The sequence below is a fragment of the Pteronotus mesoamericanus genome, unplaced genomic scaffold, assembly GCF_021234165.1.
Source record: "Pteronotus mesoamericanus isolate MK-2021 breed Mesoamerican mustached bat unplaced genomic scaffold, CSHL_Meso_final contig_835, whole genome shotgun sequence".
NCBI lineage: Eukaryota > Metazoa > Chordata > Mammalia > Chiroptera > Mormoopidae > Pteronotus > Pteronotus mesoamericanus.
The window spans coordinates 270,683-298,340 of NW_026555266.1; the positions used below are offsets into that span (position 1 = coordinate 270,683).

At 56.3% G+C, this 27,658-nt stretch overlaps 1 protein-coding gene across 1 annotated transcript in view; it reads right to left on the reverse strand.

Annotated features, from left to right (window-relative positions):
* The window catches only part of ARID3A (AT-rich interaction domain 3A), a 33,856-nt gene that overhangs the window by 1,997 nt on the left and 4,201 nt on the right, over nt 1-27,658 (reverse strand). The window contains exons 3-7 of the mRNA XM_054585318.1: nt 26,672-26,993; nt 7,458-7,530; nt 3,869-4,052; nt 3,266-3,513; nt 990-1,286 (exon numbers count right to left, since the gene is read on the reverse strand). Of these exons, the coding sequence (XP_054441293.1) occupies nt 990-1,286; nt 3,266-3,513; nt 3,869-4,052; nt 7,458-7,530; nt 26,672-26,993 (1,124 nt within the window). The remainder of the gene's footprint in view (nt 1-989; nt 1,287-3,265; nt 3,514-3,868; nt 4,053-7,457; nt 7,531-26,671; nt 26,994-27,658) is intronic.

Sequence of the window (27,658 nt, forward strand, 5' to 3'; positions counted from 1 at the left end):
ACAAAGCTGTGGACTGTATCTGCCACCAGTGCACACAGGACATAGTCAATAAATATCAGATAAGAACGTATTTGTCTAACATCTGCTTTTATCATGGCTGTCTTTTTTTTAGTTAATTAATTTTTTAAAATCCTCACCTGAGGATATGTTTATTGATTTTGGAGAGGGAGAGAGAGAGAGAGAAAGAAACATCAATGTGAGAGAGAAACATTGATCGGCCACCTCCCGTATGCACCCCAATGGGGATTTGAACCCTCAACCTAGGTATGTGCCCTAATCAGGAATCAAGCCAAATCCTTTCGGTGTATGGGACAATGCTCCAGCTAACTGAGCTACCTGGCCAGGGACATGATTCTAAGTTTTAAGCAATGCTGCATACCCAAATCACATCATTCTTTTTAACAGCCAGAGTCTTCCAGATGTGACTCATTCATTCCTCACTGATGAACACACACGTAGCTTCAAGGCCTCACTGTTATGACATCATGCAAATGACCGCAATGAACAACCTTGTCTATACAGGTATCCCCCACTTTTTGAAAATTCGCATTGTACCACTTCGAAAGGCTTGACAGGAATGCCCTCCTTTCGGATACTGGGAGACACCTGTGTTTCCTTGAGCACCTGCACTAGTTCTGCTGTAGATACCAAGTAGATCACTGAGTCATATTTTCTATTTTTAGAAGAGATTGCCAAATTGTCACCTATTTACACTCCTACCAGCAGGACCCATTTCTCCACATCCTGACTAACACTTGATATTGCCAAACTCTGATGGGTGAAAAATGGTATCTCCGTGCTAACGTGCAGATCTCCAGGTAGAGGGAGTTGAACAGCCTTTCATAGGAATTTACTAGTCACAGTTGCCCATTTTTTCTATTGATCTGCTTGCCTTTTTTTCTTGTTGATTTATAGGCACTCTTTACATACCCTGGCTCCAAGACCCTTATTTTGTTACACATGCAGGAAGCAGGGTGCCGGGTCGATACCTTGGCTGTTGATACGAATGCTCATGGGCAGTTGTGCTGTCATGGCCAGGAAGTTCTGCTGTAGCGCTCGCTGCATGAGTCGTTGCTGCTCATCTGCCACCAGGGCCATCTTCTTTTCTGGAGGCTCCCCAGACTCCAGCTTCTCCCGAAGTTGCTCCAGGGCGGCTGCCTGTGCCGCCACAGCTGCCTGGGCTGCTGCTGCTTGCACTGCTACTGCCTGGGCGGCCACCACGGGGTGGCCTGCCAGGGAGACTGGCAGGCGGCCGGGGACCGTGATGGGGATGGCCGAGTCTTCCTCTAGACAGGAGAGAAGAGGAGTTGGTGGCCGGAAGGAAAGTGGGATGGCCTGGCCCAGCCTTTCACCCATGCAGGAATGTGTATCCTCTTGAATACTGCCGTTGACAGGGTGCTCACTCCCTCTCCAGGGAAGTAGCTAGGTTTGTGAATAGGCACAGGTGCCACAAAACCCTTTCTAAAGTAGGCCTATAGTAGATACCATCATACTAGTAATACTGGTAATATAACAATACTAGTTATATAGTAGTATCATAGCAGTATTTAGTATCAGTACTACATAGACACTCTAATAGCATGTATCATATATAATACTAGTCATAACAAGGAATCAGAACATGTCTTGTCTAAAGCACTTAATATGAACCATCTCAAAGGGCCATTTCAACAATCCCAAGCCTCCTCTCTGAGGAAACTGAGACTCAGAGAGGATGTGTAACTTTCCCAGGGCCACAGCACAGAGAGAGGCTGTGCTGGGATTCTAGCCCAGGCAGCCCAACTCCAGAACCAGCTCCCAACCATTCCCCTCGTCTGTGGTTGAAACCAATGTCCCTGACATTCCCATTCACTGGTTCCATTGGGACCCGCTGTCTCTTCTTCCCCTGACTCTCCTATGTCAATCCCTACTCACCAGGTGCTGCCCCTACATGCTGGGCACCCCCCTCCAGCCTTTGCAGTTGCTGGGCCCTCTGCTCCAGAGTTTCTGTAGTGCGCTCTCCTGCCGCCCCTTTTCTGGTCTCACTCAAATGCCTCAACCAGCTTTCCTGTCACTGTTGATTGCCGCCTGTTGTTCCCAGGCTCTCTCATGACTCCCCCAGGTCAGACCCCTTTATCTTATCTGCCACCATCTTCCTCCCTCCATCAGGAGAACTGGCCCACATGGATACTTAGTAATCATTAACTGGTATCTTTGAATTCCCCAAAGCTGGGAGGGTAAACTGAGGCCCACAGAAGACTGAATGAGCTATTAACAAGACCTAACTTTTCAGGGCCTTGTGGGGGGTCACCTCAGATCCTTGGGCCACTCCTGGAAGTAAGGAATCACAGCCAGTGTGGCAGAGGAGAAATGGCGACTCAGGCCAACCAGCCTGCTCGAGGCCATGCTGCCACCTGCGCTATTGGTGCTCTGTGTTAGGAAGGCTTTGAGGCTCAAGGGGAGAGAACTGTGATTGACTGGTGATGTCTGCCATGGGTGGAGGCTAGACATGGGGGCTCTATGTCAGGTATCTGCAAACCTGGGCCTGTTGCATGCTTGAAGGCTCCGAACAACTCTACAAATACGGGGTAACTGTTTCCACTTTACTTACAAGGAAATCGGGCTCAGAAAGGGACACTGAGCCACTCAGGGACACCTAGCAATTGCTTCAGGGATGGTTAAAGGGTCAGTTTGACAGACCCACACTACCCTCTCAATGGTGTGTGCTGAGACTCTAAAGCTCAAAGGGAAAAGAATACAGGCACCAACTAGTAATATCTGCCATGGGCAAGGTACTGGAAAAAACTACAGTGATGAAGAGTGTCAGCCACAGGCATAAGACTAGGCCAGTGCTACAACAAATGATTAGCAATGCATGCCACAGGATTAGTACAGGGCTCAATTAACAATTGTCTGCCTCCTATGGGCTGGAAGCACAGTGATTACTTAATAATGTCTGCCATGGGCTCAGGATGAGAAAATTGTGCTTGATTTGTAATGTCCACCTTGGCACAGAATTGAAGAATAAAAACTATTGATTAATGGTACCTGCCATGAGCTCAGGATGAGAAAAATTGGATTGACTAGGAATGTCTACCTGCTGTGGGCATGGGGTTAGAAAAAATGGTGGTTGATTAGTAATGTCTGCCATGAGCACAGCACTGCCAGATTTGCTGTCCACATCCAGCGCACCTTTGGGGTTTATCAACCTGTTTATCAGTGAGGGGGAAAGGTACCTTCCCAACAAGGCCGATACAGCCTGAGTTGGGATCAGTCAGCCCCTTACCTTTCTTGATCTTGGGGGCTGGGGTGATGGAGCTGCCGTTGGTGCTGGTGGCCAGGCCCAGGGAAGACACGGGCAGCTTGGGTGAGGAGAGCATGCTGTGGGCACCACCCGGTGAGTAGGCGAAGAGAGAGCCCCCAAAGCTCTGGCGCCGGCCTTCCCGCCGGTTGCTGTCAATGGCCGCCTGGAGCTCGTTGGGGTTGCTGAGGCCGCGTTTCTCACACTCATAGGGGTACAGGTACTTCATGTACCTGCGGGCAGGGGTGAAGGGACAGGGTGGCACCTGGGACACCTCCCATGGCTCCTTGCCGCCCTTGGCATAAGACAAACCCCACTGTGGCACCACCTCCCCGCCTTCCTCACCCATCACCACCTGGGGATCACTCGGCAATGCTCAGAGCCAGAATTTTGCTTATGCTGTTCCCTGTCTCAACGCTTGTCTCCGAGACTACTTCACAGTAATCCTTTAATACTCAACTCCAGTAACCTCAGAGCCAGACCCTTCCGGTAAGCCCACCCCAAGGTTCTCATGATTCAGACTCCTCCCGTGGCCCAGTGCCCCTGTGGTCCTTCCTGTCACAGGCCCTAAGCACTTGCAGCACTCACTGGGTCCGCAGGGTGAAGGCGGCACTGGTGATGGATGTGGGCAGGTTGAGGCCCTTGGTGATCTCACGCCACAGCTTCTTATTGATGACCTCCACCAGGCCGCCTTTCTCCGTCACCAGCACATACAGCATAAACAGGTCAAGCACCTGCTTGGCCATGATGGGGATCCGGTTCACGGGCGTCCCTGTCGGGGAGGGGCGAGTGCAGGTGAGGGGGGCGCCGTTGCCAGGGCCCGAGCCCCACATGCAGCAGATGCCAAGTCTGTGGTTAACACACTGGTTCAGCGCAGGGTCTCCCCAAGCTGTGTGGACATCAGGGCAGGCCACTCTCTGTGGGCGCATCCTGGGCACTGTAGGGTATTGAACGGCACTCCTGGCGCCCACCCACTCGATGCCAGGAGCGCCCCGAGTTGTGACAACCACAGGTGTCCCTGACATTGCCCAGCTGGGGATGGGACTGCCCCAGGGGAGACACCCCCTTCCCCACCCCAGACAGCACTGAGGCAACAGCTTTGTTTCAGTTTCTTTATCAGTGATCTGGCTCACTGCTCAACTCACCGGAGGGGAGAAGGGGGTGTAGAGAGGGAGATGCTGGGGGCCAGCCTGAGGGAGGGGCCTGAGAAATGTAGCCCTTGTTATTCCTACTCCCATGACCAACCACAACAGCTGCCAAAACAACTCCGCCTGAGTTTCCAGAGGCCTGCTTCCTCCCTGTCCGGGAAGGTTTGTAATGTGTGTGTGGGGGGTCATAGTCAGGGAGAGAGGGCTTGGTTAACCCACTTGGCAGCTTAGAGAGCAGGGCAGTGGTCTAGCCCACGGAGGGAAGGGCAGTGGGCCAGCTCAGGAAAACAGGATAGTTAGTGGACCAGCCCAGGGAGACGGGGTGCAAAGCCAACCCAGGAAAAGGGGGACGTGGGCTAGTTCAACCAGGGGAGGACTGCCCCCGCACACAGGCCTCTCCCCACCGCTGCCCACCTAACCCTCCACACAGAAGCCCTCAGTGCCTTCAGATCGCAGCCTGACCTGTCTGGCACCTTCCTGGTTGAGGGTGGAGCGGCCCCTTTTCCTCCCTAGCAGTGGAATCCCAGGTTTACTTTCTGTGCATCCCCTTGTCCTGTTCTGCCCTATTCTGGGGCCCTCGGGGCCCAGCCTGGCATACAGCAAGCTTTCAATAAACAGTGAAGGCTGAGAGACTACATCACAGCCCAAGGGTCATGCTTACCCCTATTTAGAGGTGGGCAAAGGGAGGCTGCAGGATGTGACCTGACAGAGGAAGGCCTGAGCGAGGGGTCAGCTTGCCTGCCCCGGGGCCTGGACGATGCCTTCCACCTCTGGGCATTCCAGAACCACCTCCCACCACCTTTGGCTGCTTTCCAGCCCTTCTTCCCACACTGCAAAGTCCCCAATGAATCGAGAACCACCTGGAGTGGGGGCAGGAAGATGGACCTCAGACTCCCCCCCGCCCCCCGGCCCCTGCCCCGGTCCCTGATTCTATTTTCAGCCCAAGAGAAAGAGAGAATAAGCAACACCAGTGTCAACACACACAGCCCAGAGATTTGGTCACAGCGCCGTCCTGCCCGGACAGAGATTCAGGCCCTGCCTGGGCAGGGGGAAGAATTACGGAATCAGATCCTCCTGGCTCTGTGGCAGGCGGGGCCTGGACGGATGTTTATAGAAGGATGGGGGCTGGGAGAGCACAGGGAGGCATTGATGGTGGGCAGTGAGGGCTGTGGGGGCGATAAGAAAGGGTGGAGAGGTTGTCAAGGAAATAGCAGGAGGGTGGGGTGCAGGCACTGGGAGAATTCAGTTGGAGGCTTTTATTTTGTGGCTCTTTGTCTGGAGTGAAGGGGAAGAAGCTTGTGAGATGCAGGACACGGTGTCCAGGGTGAAGGGGGTCTGATAGATTCTCAGCCCCAAAGGCCCCCGATTACAGAGGGGGAATGCCCAAGAAGATGGCAGGGAAGAGAGGGCCTTGGAGCTGGGTTTTGAGGAATGCATAGGAGTTTGTTGCCTCCTGCCCTTTGGGAGCATCATCTTGGTGAAGAAGGTAGGGCTGGACACAACCCTCACAGCCCTTTCTGGCAGGGGGCTGGCTACATGTCAGGGCGCTCCAGCCTCACCTCCGCACAGGTGCAGCTCACAGTACTTCCTGAGTACCTCTAGGACACCAGGTAGCTGGTCTCGGGTAAAATGAGCGGGCTCCAGGCCTGGAAGCTCTGCGCCCCATGGCAGGGGGGTGGAAGGGGGGCTCAGGCAAGTATGGACAGGCTGATAAAGAGAGTGGGGGGGGGATCTCTCTGACCACGCAGGGGACAGCAGCTCCGGCTGGGGCTGGGCTGGATGGATAACAAGCTAACATGAGAGGGGCCCCTACCCAAGGACTGGGTCTGAATTCTTCTATCCCGGCACAGGAGGGGTTAACTCAGAGGCTGCAGCCCCCTCCCCTTTCATCTCCTTCCCTTCTGGGCCTGACTGGGCCTGGCTAGGCCTGTGTTTACAGAAGCTACTGGTGAGGGAGGGGCAGGCAGAGGCCCAGGACAAAGCAGCAGGGGCCTGGCCCCTTCAATGGCCCCAGTGGACCCTGCAGCCCCAGCTGGCCCCACCCCTTCCTGCCGCTGCAGCTCAAAGGCCATGTGCCCTCTCCGGGCCTCAGTTTCCTTCTCTGAACAGCAGGATGATAATAACCCCCCAGGGGTACTTACTGTCCAGGGGTCCGAGGAATGAACTCCACCCTATAGTGGGCATTCCTAGGGCATTCCTGGCGTCTCTACCCTATAGCAGCTCTAAGCTAAGGGTCAGGCCCGTGGGCAGGGGACCTCTGGAGACTGCCTGGCTGCCCCTTGTTCTCTCTGAGCCTGGCTCACTACAAATGCCCCTATGTCCTCCAGTATTTGGGCCTCAGTTTCCCCACCCAGACACTCACCCGGATCGGTCCCTAGTTCTCATGTCACTGTTCTCAAGGCCCACACATTTCCTGGTGCATCTATCTCCAGACCAGGGGGAAATGAGGGACAGTATACTGCTGTACACTGTTGGTGCTCAATAAATACAGCCTGGCACTCAGTATGTTTGGGGCATTGCCAACAACGGGAGCTGTTTGTGGCTCATATTATAGACAGGGGAACTGCAGCCCCTGTAGGGGCAGAGGAGGGACGGGCGCCCCAGTGGGCACTCTAGACCATGAGAGCTGGAAGCCTGCGTGGGGAACTCCGTCCTGTTACTCCAGCGCCCACAGGCCGGCCCCGCCCTGCCGTGCGGGATCCCGGGAGCCAGGGCCCCATTGTACCCTGTGTCTCAGCAGCAAGGGAGAAAGCTTGGACTGTCAGTTCTGGGTGGTACCCTGAGACCGCTTACCCCACACCCTGTAAGCACTTAGCCCTTAGACATTCACAGCTGTGCCTCCCCTATCAGGTTGTACCTCCCCCTCAGACACCCACAGGGCATGGCCCTGTCTCCTTGCTGACACCGCTTAGATGCCCCCAGCCACAGGAAACTCAATGCCACTTTGACACACCTGCCCCAGGCTGTGGCTGACAGGCTCCCCCTTCCTCGTGCCCATTTCCCACCACTTCCCAGAGGGTAGGCCTCACCTCGCTTCTGCATGAAGCTGAACAAGTCATCCAGGAATTCCTTCCTCTTGGGGTCCCCATCCAGTTCGTAGAGCTGTGAGGGCAGGGAGGGGGCCAGTTAATTGATGCCAGATCTTGGGCATGGGCGCCACATCTCCATCACAAGGAGGGCCAACCAAGGGGGCTGCCGGCAGGAACAGGCACTGGGGGTCCCGGCTGTAGCACCCTCCAGAGTCCAAGCACCTCTCGATGCCACATCAAGCAGATGATGAGTCTGCCCCACACTTTCGGATGAGGACAGAGGCATCTGGACGAGTCCCAGGGGAGACCTGATACAGAGGTTTATCCACCTATAGTTCTGGGCCGGAAGTCAGAGATCAAGGTGTGGCAGGGCCAAGCTCCCTCCTGGGACTCGGAGGAGGGCTTCCAGCTTCTGACAGCGCCAGGGGTCCCTGGGCTTTTGGCCACATCATCCCCGTCTCTGCCCCTGTTGTCACGTGGCTCTCCTCTGTGTCTAAGTTCCCCTCTTCTTGTAGGATACCTGTCACTGGATTTATGGCCACCCCAACTCATCTCAGTGCTTAATTAATGACATCTGCAAAGACCCTATTTCCAAATAAGGTCCCGTTCATAGGAACTGGGAGCTGGGTTTTAAACATATCATTCTGGGGGACACAATTCATCCCAGACACACAGAATCCACCCAGGTCATTGCCATCATGATACATCCCGACCCTGTCCAGTGAGCCACACACACACTGAGGCACAGAGAGGCAGGTGGGAGACTGAAGTCAGACTGTTGGGTGCTCTCAGCCCAGACTCGGTCCTGGGCACTGGGTGCCTGAGTTCACCAGTCATCGAAGGAGGGGAAAGGGCCTCTGTCTGGGGTCTGGGAGGCAGGGGTCCACAGACCCCACTGACCATTAATTACCTCCCAGGTGCTGAGGTGGTGCTGAAGCCAGCAGAGATAATTAGAGAGTGAGGTTGGGGGGGTTGCAATTTGCTGAGGAGGAGCAGCACAAACAGCAAATAGCCGGCTTCAAATTAAGCTTCAGGGAACACAGCGTCGTGCCGCCTGGACACCGAGGGATCAAGACAGTGGGGGGCCTTGAAACCACCAGTTAGCCCCAGCCGGGCTGGGATAATCAATCATTGGGGCCCAAGGATGTCCCAACACCCAGCTCCTGCAGCTGGGACACCCGGGGCCTAGAGAGATAGGATTCTCAGGGCCAACCACTCAGCCATTTTGCTCCTCTCTGGGCCTCAGTTTCCCCATCTGCATAATGGAGCAAAGTGGGGCATCTAGGGCAAGGGCTGGGGGAGACAGAAGCCCAGATCTGGGTGGTCGAGGCCTTTGTCTCCTCCGTCCTGCCTGGCCAGGCTGGCCGACTACATTCCTGTGCTGATTTATGGCGTCCAGGGAGGCCCATATTTTCCCCTGCTTCAAGTGCAGAAGCCCTGCAAGTGGACCTTACGTGGGCGTACTCGCTCCAAGCCTCATCTGTCCACTCCTGCCCACATGACACCCTTATGTGCACCCCTCCCCACTCTCCTCTTCCCTGGCTGGGAAGTGTGGATTCACACATGCCTGGTCCCCTGTCCATCTGCCCTGTAGGACATCAGGGATTTGTTTATTTTATTGCCGGTGTCTAAAAGGTAGCTGAGCGCACAGCAGTTGTGTGATAAATGCTAGGTAAGTGAACCCTGATCTCTCAGCTGCAAGGTGGGTCTGGCTAGGCAAACAGAGAGGTCAGGCAGAGTTGGGGAACTGGCAGGTGCCCCCCCAAATCACAGCCACCCAAAGCCTCAAAAGGGGGACTTTGCAGATATCATTAGATGAGGTCACACTGGAATAGGTGGCCCTAATCCAATGACAGTGTCCTTTCTGGAAGAAGAGGACACGGACACAGAGAAGCAGCCATGTGGGGACAGAGGCAGAGACTAGGGTGATGCAGTCACAAGTCCAGGGACACAGGAGCCCCCAGAAGCTGAAAGAAGCAAGAAGGACCCTTCCCAGAGCATCCAGGAAGCATGGCCTCATGACACTTTGATTTCGGACTTCTGGCTCCAGAATATGAGAGGATAAACTGTAGTCTGAAAACTGCCCAGTGTGTGGTCATTTGTCATGGCCTGGAAACTCATTCAGGGGCAGCATGTTCTCCTTTGATATCCTAACCCAGGTACAGGAAGGTCCGTGTTGCCTAAACTCTTTTTCCAGGCCCAGCCCTCCCTAGACCTCAGTGCGCCTCCTGCCTCAGTCTCCCCCTCTTTTGAGGACGTTGTGCAATAAACACAACAGCATCACCCTTACCGCCTGGAATCATAACAAGCCCCATATTCAAGGTGGGAAACTGAGGCTCAGGGTAGTGGCCAGCTGCTCCATGACCCCTCAGTGGGTCTGGCTCCATGGCTGGCTCAGTGGGGCCGGGGGAGCTGTTAACCCCCGGGGCCAAATGGTGGGCAGAGCCTCATGGGGCTGGGGCATAGTATGAGGCCATAAAGGGGGTGTGTGGTGAAAGAGGCAGCTTTAATAGCTGTGTCATGGGCAGCTGACAACAAAGCTGGGCAGTAAAGGCCGCCCCAGCTTTATGGGGCTCTGGCCCCAAGTTCCGCACCCCTGTGGCGTGTGTCCCGCCCTGGCCAGCTGGCTGAAGCTGTCTGCCAGGCCCCAGGAATGGGAGAACTGGGAACGGTGTCAAGACTCCTCCTGGTGGTGTCCAGACCCTCCCCTGTGGGCCAGTGGGCTGGGCTGCCCATCCTCATAAAGCTCTCGCGTCACTCCGATGGGCCACAACACATCCTTCGCCACACCCCAGCCTCAGTCCAGCCTGCGTTCTCTGGCTGGAACCCTGCCCCTCTCAAGGTGCACAAGGAAGCACTAAAATCAGCCACCTGTCATACCCAGGGCTGCACACCCAGGGCTGGAGACTGAGCCAAACCTCTAGAAGCCCCTCCATGGGGCTGAGGGCTGAGCTCTCTCCTGGAGACCTGATTTCCCTGGGGCCAAGTGCCAGGCACTGAGAATGAGTCTCACTCTGGCTCCTGTCTGATTATAAAGCTACCCCTCCCTGCAGCCCACAAGGTCCCACAGACCCTGCCAGGCTCCACACTGTCCCAACTCTCTCCTGACCACTTGGGGCTTCTCAAACGCATGAGACAGTCCCACCCCCGGGCAATGCCTTTCTCAGCTCTGCCCCAGCTGGCTTCCCCTTCATCAGGTCCCCAGTTCAGCTCAAATGTCATCCCCATGAAGGGCCCCAATCTCCTCGGAAAAAGCCCCACCCTCTGATATCTCGGCCACAGCCCCATCTCTCCGGAACACTTGGGACGTGTTTACTGATGACGGCTTTTCCTCGTCTGTCCCCACTCTCTCCCTCCCTAACCCTCGTGTCATCAGCAGCACGTGGATTGACACCCTGCTCTGGTTCCCAGTCCATCTGCCTCAGTAGAATGTTAGGGCGTTTGTATGTTTTGTCCCCAGTGTCTAGAACTGTCTGTCTAGTGCCTCGTGACCCCGTGCCTGCCCTGTTCTTCCCAGGTCTCAGTCTATTCAGTTGTGAAATGGGCGCAAAAGTTCAAAAATGTGAGATGTGGATGTGAGAGCCTGGGTTGGAGGCACCCACAGGTGCTCCCTTCTCCTCTTCTACCTGCAGGCGGGGCCACCGGGACACACACCGCCCTGGCCCTTCTGCCTGCTGTGGCAGCAGTGGGGCTTGGCCCGGTGATGGAGTCCATCCACGAATGACCAAGGCTGGGGTGACCATGTATCCCTCTCCCCCTCCCGGCACCAATCACTTCAGGCAGGAAAAACTGAGGCTCGGAGGCGGTGGGGCCCAGCTTGTCCCACCCTCCCCCCAACACACACTTAGCAGACAGAGGGGCTTTTCCAGGAGGTCTGAGCATGACCCTCTCCTGCCCTACAGTCTTCCATGGCTCCCAGAACCCCCACCAAAGCCCTCGCTTCACCTCCCTCCACTCCAGCCCCTCAGGCCTGTCTCCGCTTCCTGAGCAAAACAAGCAGGCTCTCTCGCCTCGGGGCCTTGCACTGGCTGTTCCCACTTCTGGAATGCAGTTCCCCAGATCTCTGCAGTGTGAGTCCCTCCTTCCTGCCCAAAGTCAGCTTCTCAGGGGGCCCTCCCCCAGCCCTTCCTCACCCTCTGACCCCTTCATCTGCTCTCATTTCCTTCTGAGCACTTTGCACAAAGAGCTCACTCCACAGGTCCTGATACTCCAGGCCCAGTCTGCATGGGGGGCGGGGGGGCGCGGTGTGTGTGTGTGTGACAGAGGTGCTGGGCACGGAGGGACATCCCCTCCCAGGAGGGGACCCTGGGCAGCGAGGTGAGGAGGAAGAAAATAAAGCCAGGAGGTCTCAGGACTCAAGTGGGGGCAGGGGGTAAGCAGGAGAAAAAGTGAGGTAGCCACCCTCCCCAAGTATATGGTGGGCAAACAGGAAATTCTTGTTTGTGGCCAAACAGTGAGCATTTTCACCACAGCCAGGCAGCTTATACCGCTGACCAGGTTGAGATGACCTCCCCACCCCACCCCCACCCTGAAGCTGAGGGGGTCCTTTGGAGCCAGAGAGCTCACCCTAGTGCGGGAACTCCTCCCCAGCTCGCCAGCCTGGAAGAGGGGAGGAAAGGCCACTAGCAAATCCACAAAGTGACATGTAGGGGTTGGGGGTAAATACCAGGGCCCAGCACACAAGAGGTCTCAGCCCCAGGCACTGCGGGAGAAGGTCACATCGGCAGAAGGCCCTACCTGGGCAACAGGGCACCAGTTCCCCAGCCTGCCACGGGGGCCCAGGGGCGGTACTCCCCTTAGGGGCCCAGGCTATGAACAGACAGCCCAAAGGGCCCCTGGGAGGACCTTTGCCCCCTACACAGTGTCTGCTCAGGCCCCCTTCCGCCACCCAGGTGGCTCCAAAGTCCACAGGGCCCCACCTCTAGAGGAGGCCACTGGGCCGGCAAAGGGACCCAGGGAGCGAGGCTGCTGTCCTTGGAAGGCGGAAAACAGAAACTGCCTAGTGCCCAGCATTTGGGGACCGATGAGTCACATAAGAACCACAGTCTCTAGCAAACAAAGATATGGCAGAGATGCTGAGGATGGGAAGTTTTTTAAAAAGGGCACAATTTTGTACCATCCAATATATATAGCTTATAGGAAACCAGAAAAGTGTGTCTTTCTCTACATCCAGAAGTAGGCTTGCAAATGCAAGAATAGCTCGAGCAGGAATAGACCTGACCTGGCATTGCCCAGTGCCCACCAGGACCTCCCCGGGCATTCCTGGGCCACTGAGGGTCAGAGGAGAAGGACAGATGGCACCGCAGGGTGGGTAGCGGGGGACCATGCCACAAACTTGGCCAGCTTAGAGGGGTTCTGTGAAGGGAGGAGGGACCAGTGAAGGAGTGAGTAAGCCTGCAAGCTGGGCTGGGTTCAGCCAAGGGGCTTTAGTGCTTAATCTCCCCTACTTTTCCCTGAATTTTTGAACAAAATATTTATGGAGGTGAAATTCACATAACAGAATTCTCCATTTTAAAAATAAACAATTCAGTGCCATTTAAGCACATTCACTATGTTGTGCAACCACCACCTTTAATTCCAGAGCATTCCATTGCTCCCCTCCCCCTCCACAGCCCCTGACAACCACTAATCCACTTTCTGTGTCTATCGATTTGCCTGTTCTAGACATTTCACATGAATGGAATCACACATTATGTGGCCTTCTGTGTCTGGCTCCTCTTATGAGCATCACGTTTTCAAGGTCCATCCACATGGCAGCGAGTGTCAGTGCTTCACTCCTGTTCATGGCTGAGTGATATTCCCGTGTGGGTGGTCATGGTGTTTGTCTGTTCGTTAGCTGATTGACACTGGGTTGCTTCTACCTTTTGGCTGTTGTAAATCACACTGCTGTGAACATGTGCGTATAAAGCTCACCCATTTTAACATCTTTCGGTTTTAGACAAGAATTGATTCATGGTAATGACTCCTATACAAAAAATGAAACTACAGTGAAACAAAGTCCAGAAGGTGGCATGTTGGCTTTTACCCCCCAGTTCCCATAAAATACCCAAGAGCAAGCAGGATGGTGGAGGACACTTCCTCCTTGCAGCCTCCCAGGCGCGGAGGGTCTGAGGGGCTTTCATCTTTTTACATCAAAAGCAGGCTGTGTCTCCCCTGCTCAGAAGCCAACTATGGTTCCCTGTTACTCTCAGGAGAAAGTCCACACTTCCAGCCTCTGAGGCCCCAAGTCGGCCGGCCCATTCGGTCTCCACCTCATTTGTTCCCACGCTCACTTTACTCGTCACACGTGCCTCCTCGCTTCTCCCTGCACCTCGTCCTGCCCTGAGGCCTTTGCCTTTGCTGGTCCCTCCACCTGGAGTCCCTTCCTCCAACTTTAGTCTCTCTCAGGACTCTAGCTCTGTGCCCCAAACCAGGCCAGCGCCTCGAGGAATTCACCAGCATTTGCCGTGGTCCTGTGATTGTGCATTTATTTTGGTACAGTTTCTTCCCATTTTTCTCAGCATCCATACAAGAAACCTCAAGGGCACCACTAGGGTCTTCAGGTATAGGGCAAAGACCCTGGTATACAGCAGGTGCCCACTAATGAAGAAAAGGGGGGAGAGAGCACACTCAGGCTCTTTGGAACTGGGTCTATCCTCTTCTAAGATCCCCCTCCCCGCAGTTCCCTGCCGGCCCACTGATAAAAACCCTTCCTCGCATTATGGGGCTCTGTGTCGTAAGGCCCTTCCCTGCCGCCCAACCGAGATGACTCAGCACGCGCAGCAGTTGCCAGCCCCAGGTGGGCTGGGAGTAGTGTCCCCAGGGGCCCCTCAGTCTTCCCCATTCACAGAAACGCCCACAGCTGCTGGAGGGAGAGTGGGTGGGGCAGCACTGCACAGCCTCCTGTGCCTATTCTGCGATCAGTGACCAGGCTCACACCGACCACCTGCTAAGCTCTTAGTCTCCCCTTTCCCACATGCACCGGGCGGGCGGGGAGGAGAGGGTCCAGTGTACTCACTCCCCACCCTGCATCAGGAGGCCCGGGGATGGCAACGCTGAGCTGAGGCCGGGTCCTGTGCCCTCCCACAGAGACCCCAGGGCAGGAACAAATGGTTGGACAGACAGACGAATGCATAAAGTAGGAATGGGGCTCAGTGGGGCTGCAGGAGAAGGTCATCTGGGGCCAACGGACCTGGAGCCTGAAACCCTCCCTGTCTGCACATCAGGCCTCAGTTTACCCATTATGGGGTGGGGGCGGGCAACATGATCAGTAAGCCATCACAGCAGTCTCTCGGAGGGGCAGCAGGACACGGGCCCAGGCAGGCACCTGGGAGTTTTGAATTTGAGACTTCTTTCCTGTTCCGGAAATTCCCAGGACACAGCACAGAGGAGGCAGAAACCGAGTGAGAGCTGTCAGCCCACAGGGTTTTGACTAGGACAATACACTCTGCGGCCATTACTGAGCACATGTATGTCAGGCCTGTGCTGGACGCTGAGGATGCAGTGCGTCCAACAGAGATCCAGGTGCTCCTTGGGGCCCAGGCCAGCCAAGGTGATGGTCCGCAAGCGGGAGGCCTGTGAGAGCTGGGACCCTGGAGGGTGGGGGAAGGACAGAGTCTATTGCTGTAGGGGCTTTAATCAATGCTCGGGGGACCTCAGGCCCTTCCCAGGAGTTGCCATCCCCTGCACCTGACCCTGGGGGCACCCTGCTGGCCACTCAGCCCTTTCGCTTCCTGTCAGCACTCCAGGCAGGGCCTCCTACACACAGATGCTGCAGGGGCCCCACCGGGCTTGAAGAAAATTGGGGAAGTGATTCTGGGCAGGGCAGAAACATCTGTCTGCTCGGGCACCCCTCCCCAGTCGGCTCTGTGTCCTTTCTCTGAAAAGACATAGCACCCGCACCCACAACAGGGATATTAATAAAAAGCTCCCGAAACAAGTCACAGAATTGAACATGTGAAAGAGCATCTTTCTGGATTTCCAGAATGCAAGATTTCTGTAGCAGGGCCCTGACCCTAAATCCTCTCCTTTTCTCCCAATCAGCCTTGCATGTGACCAGGGCCATCTGCGAAGTGGGCAGGGGCGCACCTGGGTGTCCAGGTGGAGACGAGGGACTCATGGGTATCAGGGTGTACAGGGAGGAGGGTGTGGCTTCAGGAAGATGGCGGCGGGGGGGGGGGGGCAGTGGCAAGAGGAACCACAAGGCTGGACAAGGCTGACTGTAGCCGGAAAAGGCCGGTCACCCACCAGCCCCGTGTCACAGGGGTGAAACTAAGGCACACAGGCGATACCAGCGGGCCCGGCATCCAGGGTGCACCCAGGAAAGGGATCAGCAGAGACACTTCTAGGAAGTGGAGCAGAGGGAGACAGTTGTCCCATGCTGTTACGTAAATGACATGCAAATCCAGGTGGCCTCCTGACCACCTGAGCCCCTGCCCACAGGCTGGTCCTGAGTGGACCACTGTCCAAGTTGGACCTTACTTCACAGACAGGACAAAACAAACACTGGGAGAAAACCACGGAGATGGACTCAAACCCAGACCAAACCCAGACAGAGGCCCTTGGCACCTCCGGAATCACTGCAGGCCGACTGCAGCTGCTCCGGTCTCATCAGCCTCCCCAGGCTGGCAAAGGGTCCCTGCCCCCAAGCACCTCACGCTCAGGGGCTCTGGGCAAATGCTGCAGGGTGAGCAAACCCCAAATCTAGACTCTCCCTCCTCCCCCTCAGCAACGTGCTGGACGGTTCCACGCTGCCCTTGGGGCATGTCCCACTGACGGCCAAGCCTGCACAATCCAAACAGGACAGTCTCAGGACTCTGTCTGGCCACTGGCTTGGAGGTACCTCAGGCCCAAGCCCTGAGTCCAGGGCCTGGGACTCAGGAATTAAAACTCTAGTCCTAGGTATCCTCAGAAAGGAACCAGCCCTGTTTCCCTGCAGTTGGGCCCCAGGGCAGCCCCGGAACATGCCAGAAGGGACTTTCCAAGTGGTTGGAGCTGCTCAGAAAGGTCTACCTGGCCAGGGAGTGAGGTCCCGGGGCTTCCACCTCAGGTTCTCTGAAGAGAAACCCAGCCAGGGCCAGCAGCTTCAGGAGTGGGAGGCCAGGAGAGACTGTCACGCTGCTTCAACTGAGCTGACTAGGTCCCCACTGTGATGGGACAGCAGCAAATATAACAGGAAAAAGTAGGGCTGTTCCCCACCTCCCACCCTGAAGTCAAGAGGAAAGGGCCCTGGTGGGCTCAGGGCCTGGAGTCCCCCCTGGGCACAGCCCCCAGGCCAAGGGCAGGGCAACAGGAACCTCATACGCCATGGTGGCGGCCAGCAGCCCCAGCGTGCCACCCAAGCCTACCCCCACCTTCAGGAGGGGGGCCCCCACTCCTAGAACATCCCCACTTCCTTCAAGGTGCCAGCTGGGTCACCCTGGCAAGTACATGGTTGGCACCCACCACTCTCTCCTGTCCCTCCTCTACCAGGACACTAGGTAAATGCCAACAGCCAGAGATATGCACCCCAGCTTGGCTGGGCTCCATCCCTACATGGCAATGACAAAGAAATGAATAACCCAGAGGTGCCTTCAGGTCCCACTTCCCTTCCAAGAAGCAGGTGCCCATCAGCAGCCACTGCAGGGGATGGGGAAGGGGCAGCTAGGCCGATGGCTGAGCAGGGAGGCAGCCGCCAGGGTGGGGAGAGGGTGGCACCCATGCGCATCCATCCACAGGACACTTGCCAGCACAGGGGCAGCCTGGGAAAGTGGCAGTTGAGGAGGAATTATGGGGGAACGGAAGGGCGATGGGAGGGGGCGGGGGGATACAGAGAGGGAAAGAGACTGAGAGACATCGGGGAGAGAGGGCAAAACCAGGAGGCTCGGTGACCAGACAGACTTGGTCAGGGTGCCAACGCCCTGGGTGTCCCCTTGTCTCCCAGTCCCCATCAGAGGACCTGATCCAGCCTAGATGCCAGGGAAGAATTCATGGAGCTGGTCGTAGAAGGGGGGTAAAATGAAGAACAGAAGCAAGGGACAGCCGGCGTCCATCTGGTCCACAGAGGGGGCCCTTTAATGTTGGGGGCCAGGAGCCTGGGCACATGCCCCCCGGGTGAGGGCCTCACAAGCCCAAAAGATGCACATTTCACACCCCTGTGCCAGGTGGAGGTTTGGGAGCACAGCCTAACAGGGCAGAGGCCGGGGTGACCATGGGGACTCCCAAAGACCTTTCATGGGGCAGAAGGAGAAGGGGACATAGCACTGGGACACACAGTCTCTCACAGACACTCCAGCCTGGACAGAGATGCTCGACAACCCCCCACAACTCACCCCCCCAAAAAAACAATCCCTCCCAGACAGAAATGGCCCGACCCCCAGTCCCACCCAGAGCAGCCACCTGGCCCCCCACCTGGACCTCTACGTGGCCATGGACACACAGACCCCCGCCTGATGTGCCCACTGCCCTGCCTACCCTGATGTGGTCTCCCGGCACACACATGGACACACCCCTCCACCCAGACAGACACACAAACACAGACACACCCTTGCTTACCGGCTCAAAGATAATGGCCCCAGACGGCTCGCCCTCTGCTGCCTCACCCACCTGGCCTGGCCCACTGGGCCCCGCCCCCGCACCCACCATGCTGCCAGAAAGACGACAACCAGCCACTTCTGTCTGTTTTCTTCACAGATGAGCCCCCAGTGCCCAGGATGGGGGCTGGTACACAGCAGGGGCTCATACATGCTTGTGAAAGGACCAGGCTCAGACATGTGCACATGGGTGCACAGCCTGGCTTTTCTGTCTAAACCCAGTCCCACGATATCATGGGTAGGACAGCTGGGGTCCCCTTGATGAAAACCAATCCCCAAAGCCATAGGGATGGGGGCAACCCATGTCATGGCCAAGTCCCAAGTCAGGGACCCAAACCTCCTTCAGGTTTTGAATGATTTCCTGGGCAGGGAAAAAAGCAACAGAACTGGGCCTTAAAATGAGCAATTCATTCCCTCCCAGTTCTGGGGCCGCCATCTGAGGTGATGGCGTTATGGTGTCAGAGGACCCAAGTCTCCAGGGGAGGGTCTTTCCTGCCTCTCCCAGTTTCTTGGGACTCCAGTGTCCCTGAGCTTGCAACCGTATGGCTCTGATCTCTGCCTTCGTCTTTGCGTGGCTGTCTCCCTGTCTGCCTGTGTGCCTCTCCTCTTCTTATAAGGACACCTGTCCTTAGATTTGGGGCCCGCCCTACTCCAGTGTGACCTCATCTTAACTAATTATATCTGCAAAGACTATTTCAACAAAGGGCCTTTTTTAAGGTTCTGGGTGGACGTGAGTTTTGGGGGAAAATCATTCACCCCATGACAGGTTTCTTCCTGGGATGTGAGTTTTCCTTCCTGTCCCTTTTCCTTCGTCTGGAGGGACAGGAGAATGTCCCTGCAGCCACAGAACCTGCAACGGTGGTAAGTGGTGCGGACTCTACACCCGCCCTGCCCCCTTGGCTGCAGGAGACCCCCGCCAGCCCTGACCACCACGAGGCAAGGCCATGTCCTGAGCTGAGGCCTTCAATAGGCAGATTGGTTACCATTTAACCCTGTGACCCTCAATTGTCCTCTGGCTGCATGCAGCCAGGACGGGAGAGAAGGGGCGGTCTACATCCCGCCCCCATTTGTGCCCACCCACCGGCCAGTACCCCCAGCTGCTCCTCTGAGCTTGGAGTGCAAACTTAATGGTGACAGCATCTGTGATGGGGGTACTGGGCTGTCACAAAGGGTCAGGGGGACGCCCCTCATCACTGCAGGTGGTGCTGGCTCTGGGGGTCAGAAAATTTAGGGAGTTGAAGGGTCTTTGTGTCAGGCAGGAAAACTGGGGCACAGAGTGGGCTGAATCCTGGATCAGAGAGGGTGCACCCCTACCTAAGACCGTACAGCATGTGAGGGGAAGAAGGAATCAAGCATGGCAGGGAGTTCCCCACACCCCGGAGCTCCCTGGGGCGGCGTCAGCAGGCAAGGGCAGCTGTCCCGCTCCTGTGTGGCCAGTGTGGACCACTGACCGGGGACTTGACTTTCTGGTTAATGTTTAACGGGCCCTACGGAGACCTCACACTTCACAGGGCAGGGGAAGCCCAGTGGCGGCAGGCACGCAAGGCTCAAACACAGGCACACGTGAAAGCTGGTCATGCATACATGCTGGCAGACCCCCCGCACACAGCCATAAAAGACTGTCACCCCGTCACATACAGACATAAGGAGCATTCAAGGCACCAGAGTCAGCACACTGTGGGATACACAGGCCCAGCTGGCCCCAAGTGTGTCTGGACCCCAGGACACACTCAGTGACATGTCCACCTAGGTTGGAGACACGTCATGTGGTACACACATGTAGACATATACACATGGGTCAGGATGGGTCAGACATCAGGATGTGAGCAGGTGCCCAGGATGACAGATACACATAAAAGATGCCACAGATGGGTCCCTGTGGCCCCAAAATAGACACATGCACACACATGCGACAGCCACACACCAGCACAAGTGTGGGTTACCCACACACAGAGGGTCTCACATGCTCCTGGGGCCCTGGCTCTGGTGAACACAGACCGGTGAACACAGACTCTGACATAAGGCCCTGGGAAGACAGGACACCCCAACTCAGGGAACCACACGCCACCACCACATCCCCACACCCACATGCACACTTACACACCCACGCCAGAAGGCGGGCCCCCACGTGGCTCACCCACGCCCATCCCCTGACGGGGTGCCCAGCAAGGACACTCTGCCTGCCAGGCACCGCTCCCTCCATCGGCCGCGTGTGTTATTAGAGAGCGTGGGGTGTGGCTGGGCACTTGGCAGAGGCCACCAGGGTGGGGAGCTGGCGGTGGGCGTGGGGCCAGGCCACAGCGGCAGTGACCCCACGGTGGTGACCCTGCGGCTGGGTGACAGCATAAGGGCCAGATAAGGTTCTTCCGGCTGAGTCAGTGTGGTTCCCAGGACTGGCACGGGCAGGGGCATGGTGCCAGCGGCTGGCAGGCAAGCACCCTCCCCGCACCCGCCACGGCCCAGCTGGCTCTGAGCCAACAGCCACAGCAGCTTTGATGAGGCAGGCGCGGCCCTAGGCGGGGAGGGCTGGGCTCCCCAGGGGCTTCCCAATACCCCTCCCTGCCTCTTCGCACGGGGCCCAGGGCTCGAGGTGCCTCGGGAAGGCTCCTGGTGCCAGACTCGGCTTCCAGGACCCACGGGGCCTGGCCCCTGGCCCACCCGGTCGCAAGCACACCGGATGAACGTGGCTGGGCTTAGAAACACAGTGTCTGACCTGGCCTTTGCCCAGGCTGTGCCCCCTCCTCAGAATACCCTCCCCCACTGAAAAAAATTCTAACCTCCTCTTCCCCTGGTCCCAAAGGCCCCGCTGTAGTGCTGATGTCTCACTCCTGCCCGGGCCATGGACCCCAGAAGGATCCTCCCAGCACCTCTCCCCCTCCCCAGCTCCAAATCCTGCCAAGGCCCCCTTGAGCCCACCTCTGGTTTGCCCCAATGCTCTGCCCACCCCTTCCCTTCCCATTTATGCTCCAGCCACATTATTCCAAGAAGCAGACCCTACCCTTCTCTGTCCATCTGGCAAACTTTTACATATTCTGCAAAGCCCCTGCTCCAGTGCCCCTTCTGGGCAGTCTTCCCTTCAGTCCTCTTCCTCTGGTGCAGCCCTGACCCCCCTGAGGCTGGGAATTCCTGTCCTGCTCTAACAGTTCCCAGCCTGGAGGGCTCCCAGCAGGATAAAGAAAATGTCTGCCACCTACTCCCTGAGCCCCCCACCCCATCCCACATGGCCCCAAGCAACTCTGGTGAGCCCAGAGATGTTCACTGCAGTGTTGTTTACAACAGGGAAACAGAGAAGACCAACACATTGATGTCGGCGCCACAAGGGAACTCTGCACTGAGCTAACGAGGCAACCTTGGGGACATTCTGATACAGACAGATGCAGAGTGTGATGATGTGAAAACACCCGCAAAAAGCAGTGTGTCCAGCACAGCGTTGGGTGGGGCCATCCCGACCCCTGAAAGGTCACACTTCTGGGCATAAGTGGGTAGAGAAAGGCCTGGAAAAAGACATGATTGACACCAGTCAGGGCAGGAGCTGCCAACCTCGAACCTCAGTGGAAGCCTTCCATGTTCTCACCCCCTGAGAATGGTGTCTAGTATTACTTCTGGAATAAAAAATGGACTTAAAAATGTATATATTTTCCATAATTTAAAAATATCTTAATAAGCTGAAAGGACCAGAAAAAAAAGTGCCCCCAGCCTCTTACTGAGGATGCCCCTGAGGCCCATGGCGCCACAGCCCAGATCCCGAGCCCTTACCCAGGGCCACCGTGTTGGAAAGGAGTGTGACAACCCTGGAATGAAATGGGCCCCAGGAGGCCCAGGGACGGGAGGGGGCCAGACAGGGCCCACGGCAAGGACACAGCAGCCTCTGGGGGCTGCTGGGGGCTATTTCTGTCCAAGTGCCCCATGTGTCCAAGCACCAAGCACTGTGTCCTGATGTCCCTATGTGAAGCTCTGGACCAAATGCCTCCATTTCAGATGAAGGAAACTGAGGCTCAGCGAGGTCACCAGGCCTCCTCTAAACCCCATAGCCAGTGGCCCCCTCGCCCCTCGCCAGTCCATCCACTCCCCCAGGGACACTCTGGCAGGTGCTGAGGCCACCGTACCCTGGACTCCACTCCCGGTCTGACACCCCCCCCATGGCAAGTGCTTTGACCACCTGTGCCTTGGTTTTCCCCATCTGCACAACAGGGGCAAAGGCAGTTCCTCCTCCGTGGCCTCACCAGGGTATACATGAGACACATGTGAGACATTCAATATGCTACCAGCATGTAATAAAGCAACAAATATAAGCAAAGCTGTTATCTCTGTCTCTGATCTCCTTTACAAGTTATGTGGTGAGAAAACATTACCTTGGAAAGCCGGGGGAAAAAATCCCAACATTTAATGCGAAATCAAAACCACAGTGAGCCCTGATGGGGTAACTTTCTTGGCTGGAGCATCATCCCGTACACCAAAAGGTTGTAGGTTCGATCCCCAGTCAGGGCACATACTAGGTTGCAGGCTCAATCCCTGTTGGGGTGAATATGGGAGGCAACCAATTGAAGTTTCTCTCTCCCCCACCTTCCTCTCTCTAAAAATCAATAAACATATCCTCAGGTGAGAATAAAAAAAAAAGAAGTGAGATCCCACACAACCCCCACCTGTACTGCAGGAACCAGTCATCATCACACGTGTTGGTGAAGACTGGGAGGAACTGGAGCCTCTTGCACAACAGTGCCATGAACAGCACTCGGCAGGTCCTCAAAGCATTAAACAGAGTTACCATCTGAACCAGAAATCCCACATCTATGTGCACACTCAAGAAAACTGAAAACATATGTTCATACAGAAACCTGCGCATGCATGTTCACAGCAGCAGGCTTCACAAGGGCCAAAAGGTGGAAACAGCTCACGCGTCCGTCCCTGGAGGAATGGATAAACGCAATGTGGTCCATCACACGCACTGGCACACTGCTCAGCCATGGAAAGGAGCGACATGCCAACACTCACGACAGTGCTGATGGACCTCGAACGCATGACGCTCAGTGAGGGAAGCCGGACACAAAAGGCCACAGAGCGTGTGATTCCATTTCTGTAAAACTCCAGGACAGGCAAACCCACAGAAAATGGGCCAATGGCTAAGGGGAAAGGGATGGTGGTAACTGCTAAAGGGGATGGGGCTCCTTTTTTGGGTGATGAAAATGTTCTAAAATTGATTGTGGTGATGGGTACACAACCTTGTGAATATACTAAAAAGCCAGTGAATTGCACACTTCAAATGGGTGAATTACGTGCTATGCAAATTTTCCATCAATAAAGCTATTTAAAAATTCCAACATTTATTTGAGTACTCGAGACTAAGGATTCAAATGCTTAAGCGGTTAAAGATCTATGATTGAGAATCTGCCAAAAGCCCTGGCCCGGTAACTCAGCTGGTTAGAGTGTTGTCCAAATACACCAAAGTTGTGGGTTTGGTCCCCAGTCAAGGCACGTACAGGAAGCAACCAATGAATGCATCAATAAGTGGAATAAATCGATGTTCTCCCCTGCCCCCGCTCTCTGTCCCTTCCTTTCTCCCTCTAAAGTCAACCAATAAATTTTTTAAAAGAAAAAAAAAAGTGTGCCGATTTAAAATCTCACAGTGGCACTTCCTATAGCCCAAGCATGGCCATGTTAGTGACAGGAAACCACCAGGATACCAGCAGAAGCCACATCCGATTCCAGGAGGTTGAGATCCTAGGTGCCGCCCACTACGCACCCTGATCCCCAGCCAGTGGCTCCAGGTGAGCTGGCCTCCATCAGTGCATATCGCCGGGGGGAGGAGGGCCCACAGTGGGAGTTTCCAGGTTTTCCAGGAGAGATTCCATGGTCACAAGCCCACTGCTCCTGGCCCTTCCCCAGCCTGCCTGCCCTCAGACCTATAGCCAACAGTGGAATTTCAAGGCTGTTGAGGGTTTTAGAGCAGAAGTCAGCTTCAGGCCCTGCCAAGAACAGGGAGAAAGAGGCAGAGATGATGCCAAGTGGATGGCTGGCAGCTGGCTGCGACGTGCCAGGAAGGGGGTGGGGCAGTGCCAGAGTCAACATAGCCCCTGACATCTGCAAAGCTGGCTAGGCCTAAGCCACTACTGACACTGGCTGCACAGGTGCCTGGCCAGCTGCGTGGACAGGAAGCACTGGCAACTGAACCTGCCACAAACAGGCAAGAATAAGCTCCCAGCCCTGGCTGGCATGGACTGAGTGCCAGCCTGTGAACCAAAAGTTCGATTCCCAGTCAGGGCACATGCCTGGGTTGGGGGCCAGGTCCCCAGTTAGGGATGCACAAGAGGCAACCAATCGCCATGTCTCCTGTGCATCGATGTTTCTCTCCCTCTCTTTCTCCCTGCCTTCCCCTCTCTCTAAAGATGAACAAATAAATAAATGCAAAGGACAAACTTGGGCCCCTCCCTTAAAAAAAAAAACAAAAAACAAAAACAAGCACCACAGGGCAGGCCCCTGCTGGCCCAAAACCTCCTTCAGCCCACCTCATCTCGGAATACAGGCCCGTCACCAGCCCAGCAGCGTCCAGCCCCTACGCATGAGCCAAGCCAGGTCCCCCTCAGGGTCTTTGCGTGGACTATTTCCTCTGCCAGGTGCACCATCTTTCCGTGCATGTGCCTGGCTCCTTCTCCTATAAGGCTCAACCCAAACATCACATCCCAAGAGGCATCCCCACTTCCCCTGTAAAGACAACAACTACATCCCATGTTTCTATCCATTTACTTGTTTACTGACCTTCTCCACCCACAACAGGGACAAACCATGAAAATGACTATGTGACACTGGGGCTCCCTGACCCTCTGGCCTCATTTTACCGGTCTGTGGCCAGACCCTGGGCGTGATCACCTGGGCAAGTGGGACGATGGCTCCCAAGGCCCTTTGTTCCTGACACGAAAAAAGGTCTTAGGGGTCAGGGCTTCTGACCCCTCACCTCCACCCGGCCTGACTACTAACACCCCCCACCCAATCTCCTGCCAGTGTTGGGGCTGGAGGAGCAGGGGTTCTGTCAACCTCTGACCCACCCAAGGGCTGCACAGCCTCATCCCTCCTACCTGGCTGTGACCCTGGGGGGTGGGGGGTGTCTGTCCAGCTTTTCCTGGGGTTCCCCAAGTGCTACATTCAGGACAGGCAGCAAATACTAGGAGAATAAACAAATATGACTCGTCCACAACGTGCCAGTCTGTGTTATACTGAACCCAGAGAACGTCAGGGGCTCAGAGCCTGCAAAACCTGCCCCCAACACCATGCCTCCATTTTCTCATCTGCAAAATCGGGCAAGTGGGGGCCCAGCAAGAGTTTCCTTCCCAAAGGGAGGGATGCTGAGGCAAGGAGCAGGGTGGGGCCATCAGTCTTATATGCAGGTTCAGGCTGGTACCCACATGCAGGGGGCAGCCAGGACCACTCATGGGACATGGTTGGCCTCATCCTGAGGAGGTGACATCTGCTGGATTTCATTCCACCAAAAGGCACCACCCACCACCCATGGACCAGAAGGAGGCAGGAAGCAAGGCTGCTCCACCCAGCGACCTGGACAGCTCCCAGGAAGGCAGGCGGTGGGCAGTGGGCGGAGGGGGGCGGCGGGGGGGATTAAATCTCCCTCCCTTCTTAGAAGCTGGCCATGCCTACCTGGAGGGTACCATCCCTCCCTCCTTCCCACCTCCTCCATCCGTTTCTCCCGCTACAGTCCCTGGCCTGTCCCCATGGGTCCAATTTCCTGTTCTTTACTTCATCTGAGAGTTTCTGATGGCCTGGACTCGAGTCTCTGAGGGCTGCCGGGTCCCAGCATCCTTTTCTCCAAGTGAGGCTGAGAGGGAAACCACTGGCTTTGGGTCCCCATAGACCAGCACCGGGTGGCTGAGCCTCACCTCCCTCTGGGAGGGTTCCACACCCTATCCTGGAGCTGCATCCAGAAGGCAGCTGCCACAAGGACACTCCTGTGTGCTGGCGTGTCCGCAGCCCGGTGGAGCCCCAGCGAGGTCTCCTCCAGCCACTCCTAGAGGTCGGGGCAGGACCCAGCTGGCTGAGGATGGAATGCAAGCCCCACTGGCCGCCCTGGCCGCCCCCCGGCCGCCATCTGGTTTCCATCTGCCCAGCCCAGCTCGGCCAAACTTCAAAGGATGCCCCGCCCGGCCACTTCCTCTGCCCTGGCCCCACTCTCGGGAAGGCACCAGAATGGCCTGCTTCCTCCCCGCCCCTCGAGAGCCCCAGGGTGTGCAGCCGTCCAAACCGACGTGGTCACCTCCCTCTCAACCAACGGCCTGGCCCTCAATAAACTGGACTCCACTCAAAAGACCAGACCAACAAGGCCTCTAACCTCATGTCACTAGGCCACACCTACAACCCATGCCGAGCCAAGTCCAGTCGCACAGCCTTTGCCTGGGTCATTCCCTCCACTCTGAACCCCTCTCCTCACTCCGCCTCTTTCCTTTCCTTCTGATGCAGACACCAAGAGCCCCGAACTTCTGGCTCATGTCCTCCACATTCATGCATTTAACAGCCAGCTAGCCCACCCATAGGATCCCTTGCACCCGGCTTGGTACATGTAGGCAAGAGATAAAAGTCAGCCATCGGGGCCACCTGGAAGGATCCCAGTATCAGCCGGGTGCGCCCCTGCTTCTATAGCCCTCATTATGACGCATGACCCACCTGCTTGAACTGCTCCTCATAGGTCCAGTCCCCGTGGTCAGGAGGCTGTAGCTGGGGTGCCACGTGGGCAGCCCCTCCGGGCTGGGTTGGGCCAGCCCCTGGGCGCTCCTGGCTGCCCACAACCCGGGGCCCACCATCGCCACCACGGAAGGCCTGGGGTAGCTGGGCCTTGTGGGGGAACAGGGCTGCAGGGCCCAGGCCAGCAGGGCCTGGAGGCCCGAGCCCCTCCTCGTCCTCGTAGTCTTCCTCATCCTCCTCCTCGTCCTCATCCCCCAAGTCTTCCTCCAGATCTTCCTCCTCCTCCTCTTCCCATTTCGGCTTCCTGAGGCAGGGAGAGGGCAGAAGTCAGAGGAGAAGGCACCAGCTCACCCCTGCCTCAGGGCAAGTCCAGCTCCTTATTCCAGCCTGGTTTCCCTCTCCCCACACAGGAAGGTTTGGCCTCACCCGCCTCAGCTGCTGAGAGAGCTAGTAAGCAGGGCACGGGCCATACGCCTCTTGGTCCCCAGAGCTTAGACCAACTGCATCTGCCCCTCTGCCATAAACCCCAGACCGTCTAGTGCTAACTGGTGCTCCCTGTTGCGCACAGGTTGCCTTGCTAAGCATTGAAAATGCTAAGCTGGTTCCCACCTCAGGGCCTTTGCTCAGCTGTTCCCTCCATGAGGCATGCTGTTCCCGGCTCCCCCAGCCTTTCCTAGGGACTGTCACCACTTTGTCCATCATTCAAGAAAGTTAATCCTGGCCACAGCCAACCCCCTCCCCCGCACCGCTGCTTCATTTCCTTTGCAGCCCCAGTCACAACCTGCAATCGCCCTCCTCCTTTGCTTGTTAAAAAGTCTTCCCAGGGAGACCCCCACTGGGTCCTTGCCAGCACCCAGCTGAGGGCCCACATTGGACCCCCATGAAATATAGACCCCAATGAACCAACCAGTGCCCACCCTGCGCAGGACCCACCCAACCCACCAACCTTATCTGCCCCTGACATTAAAT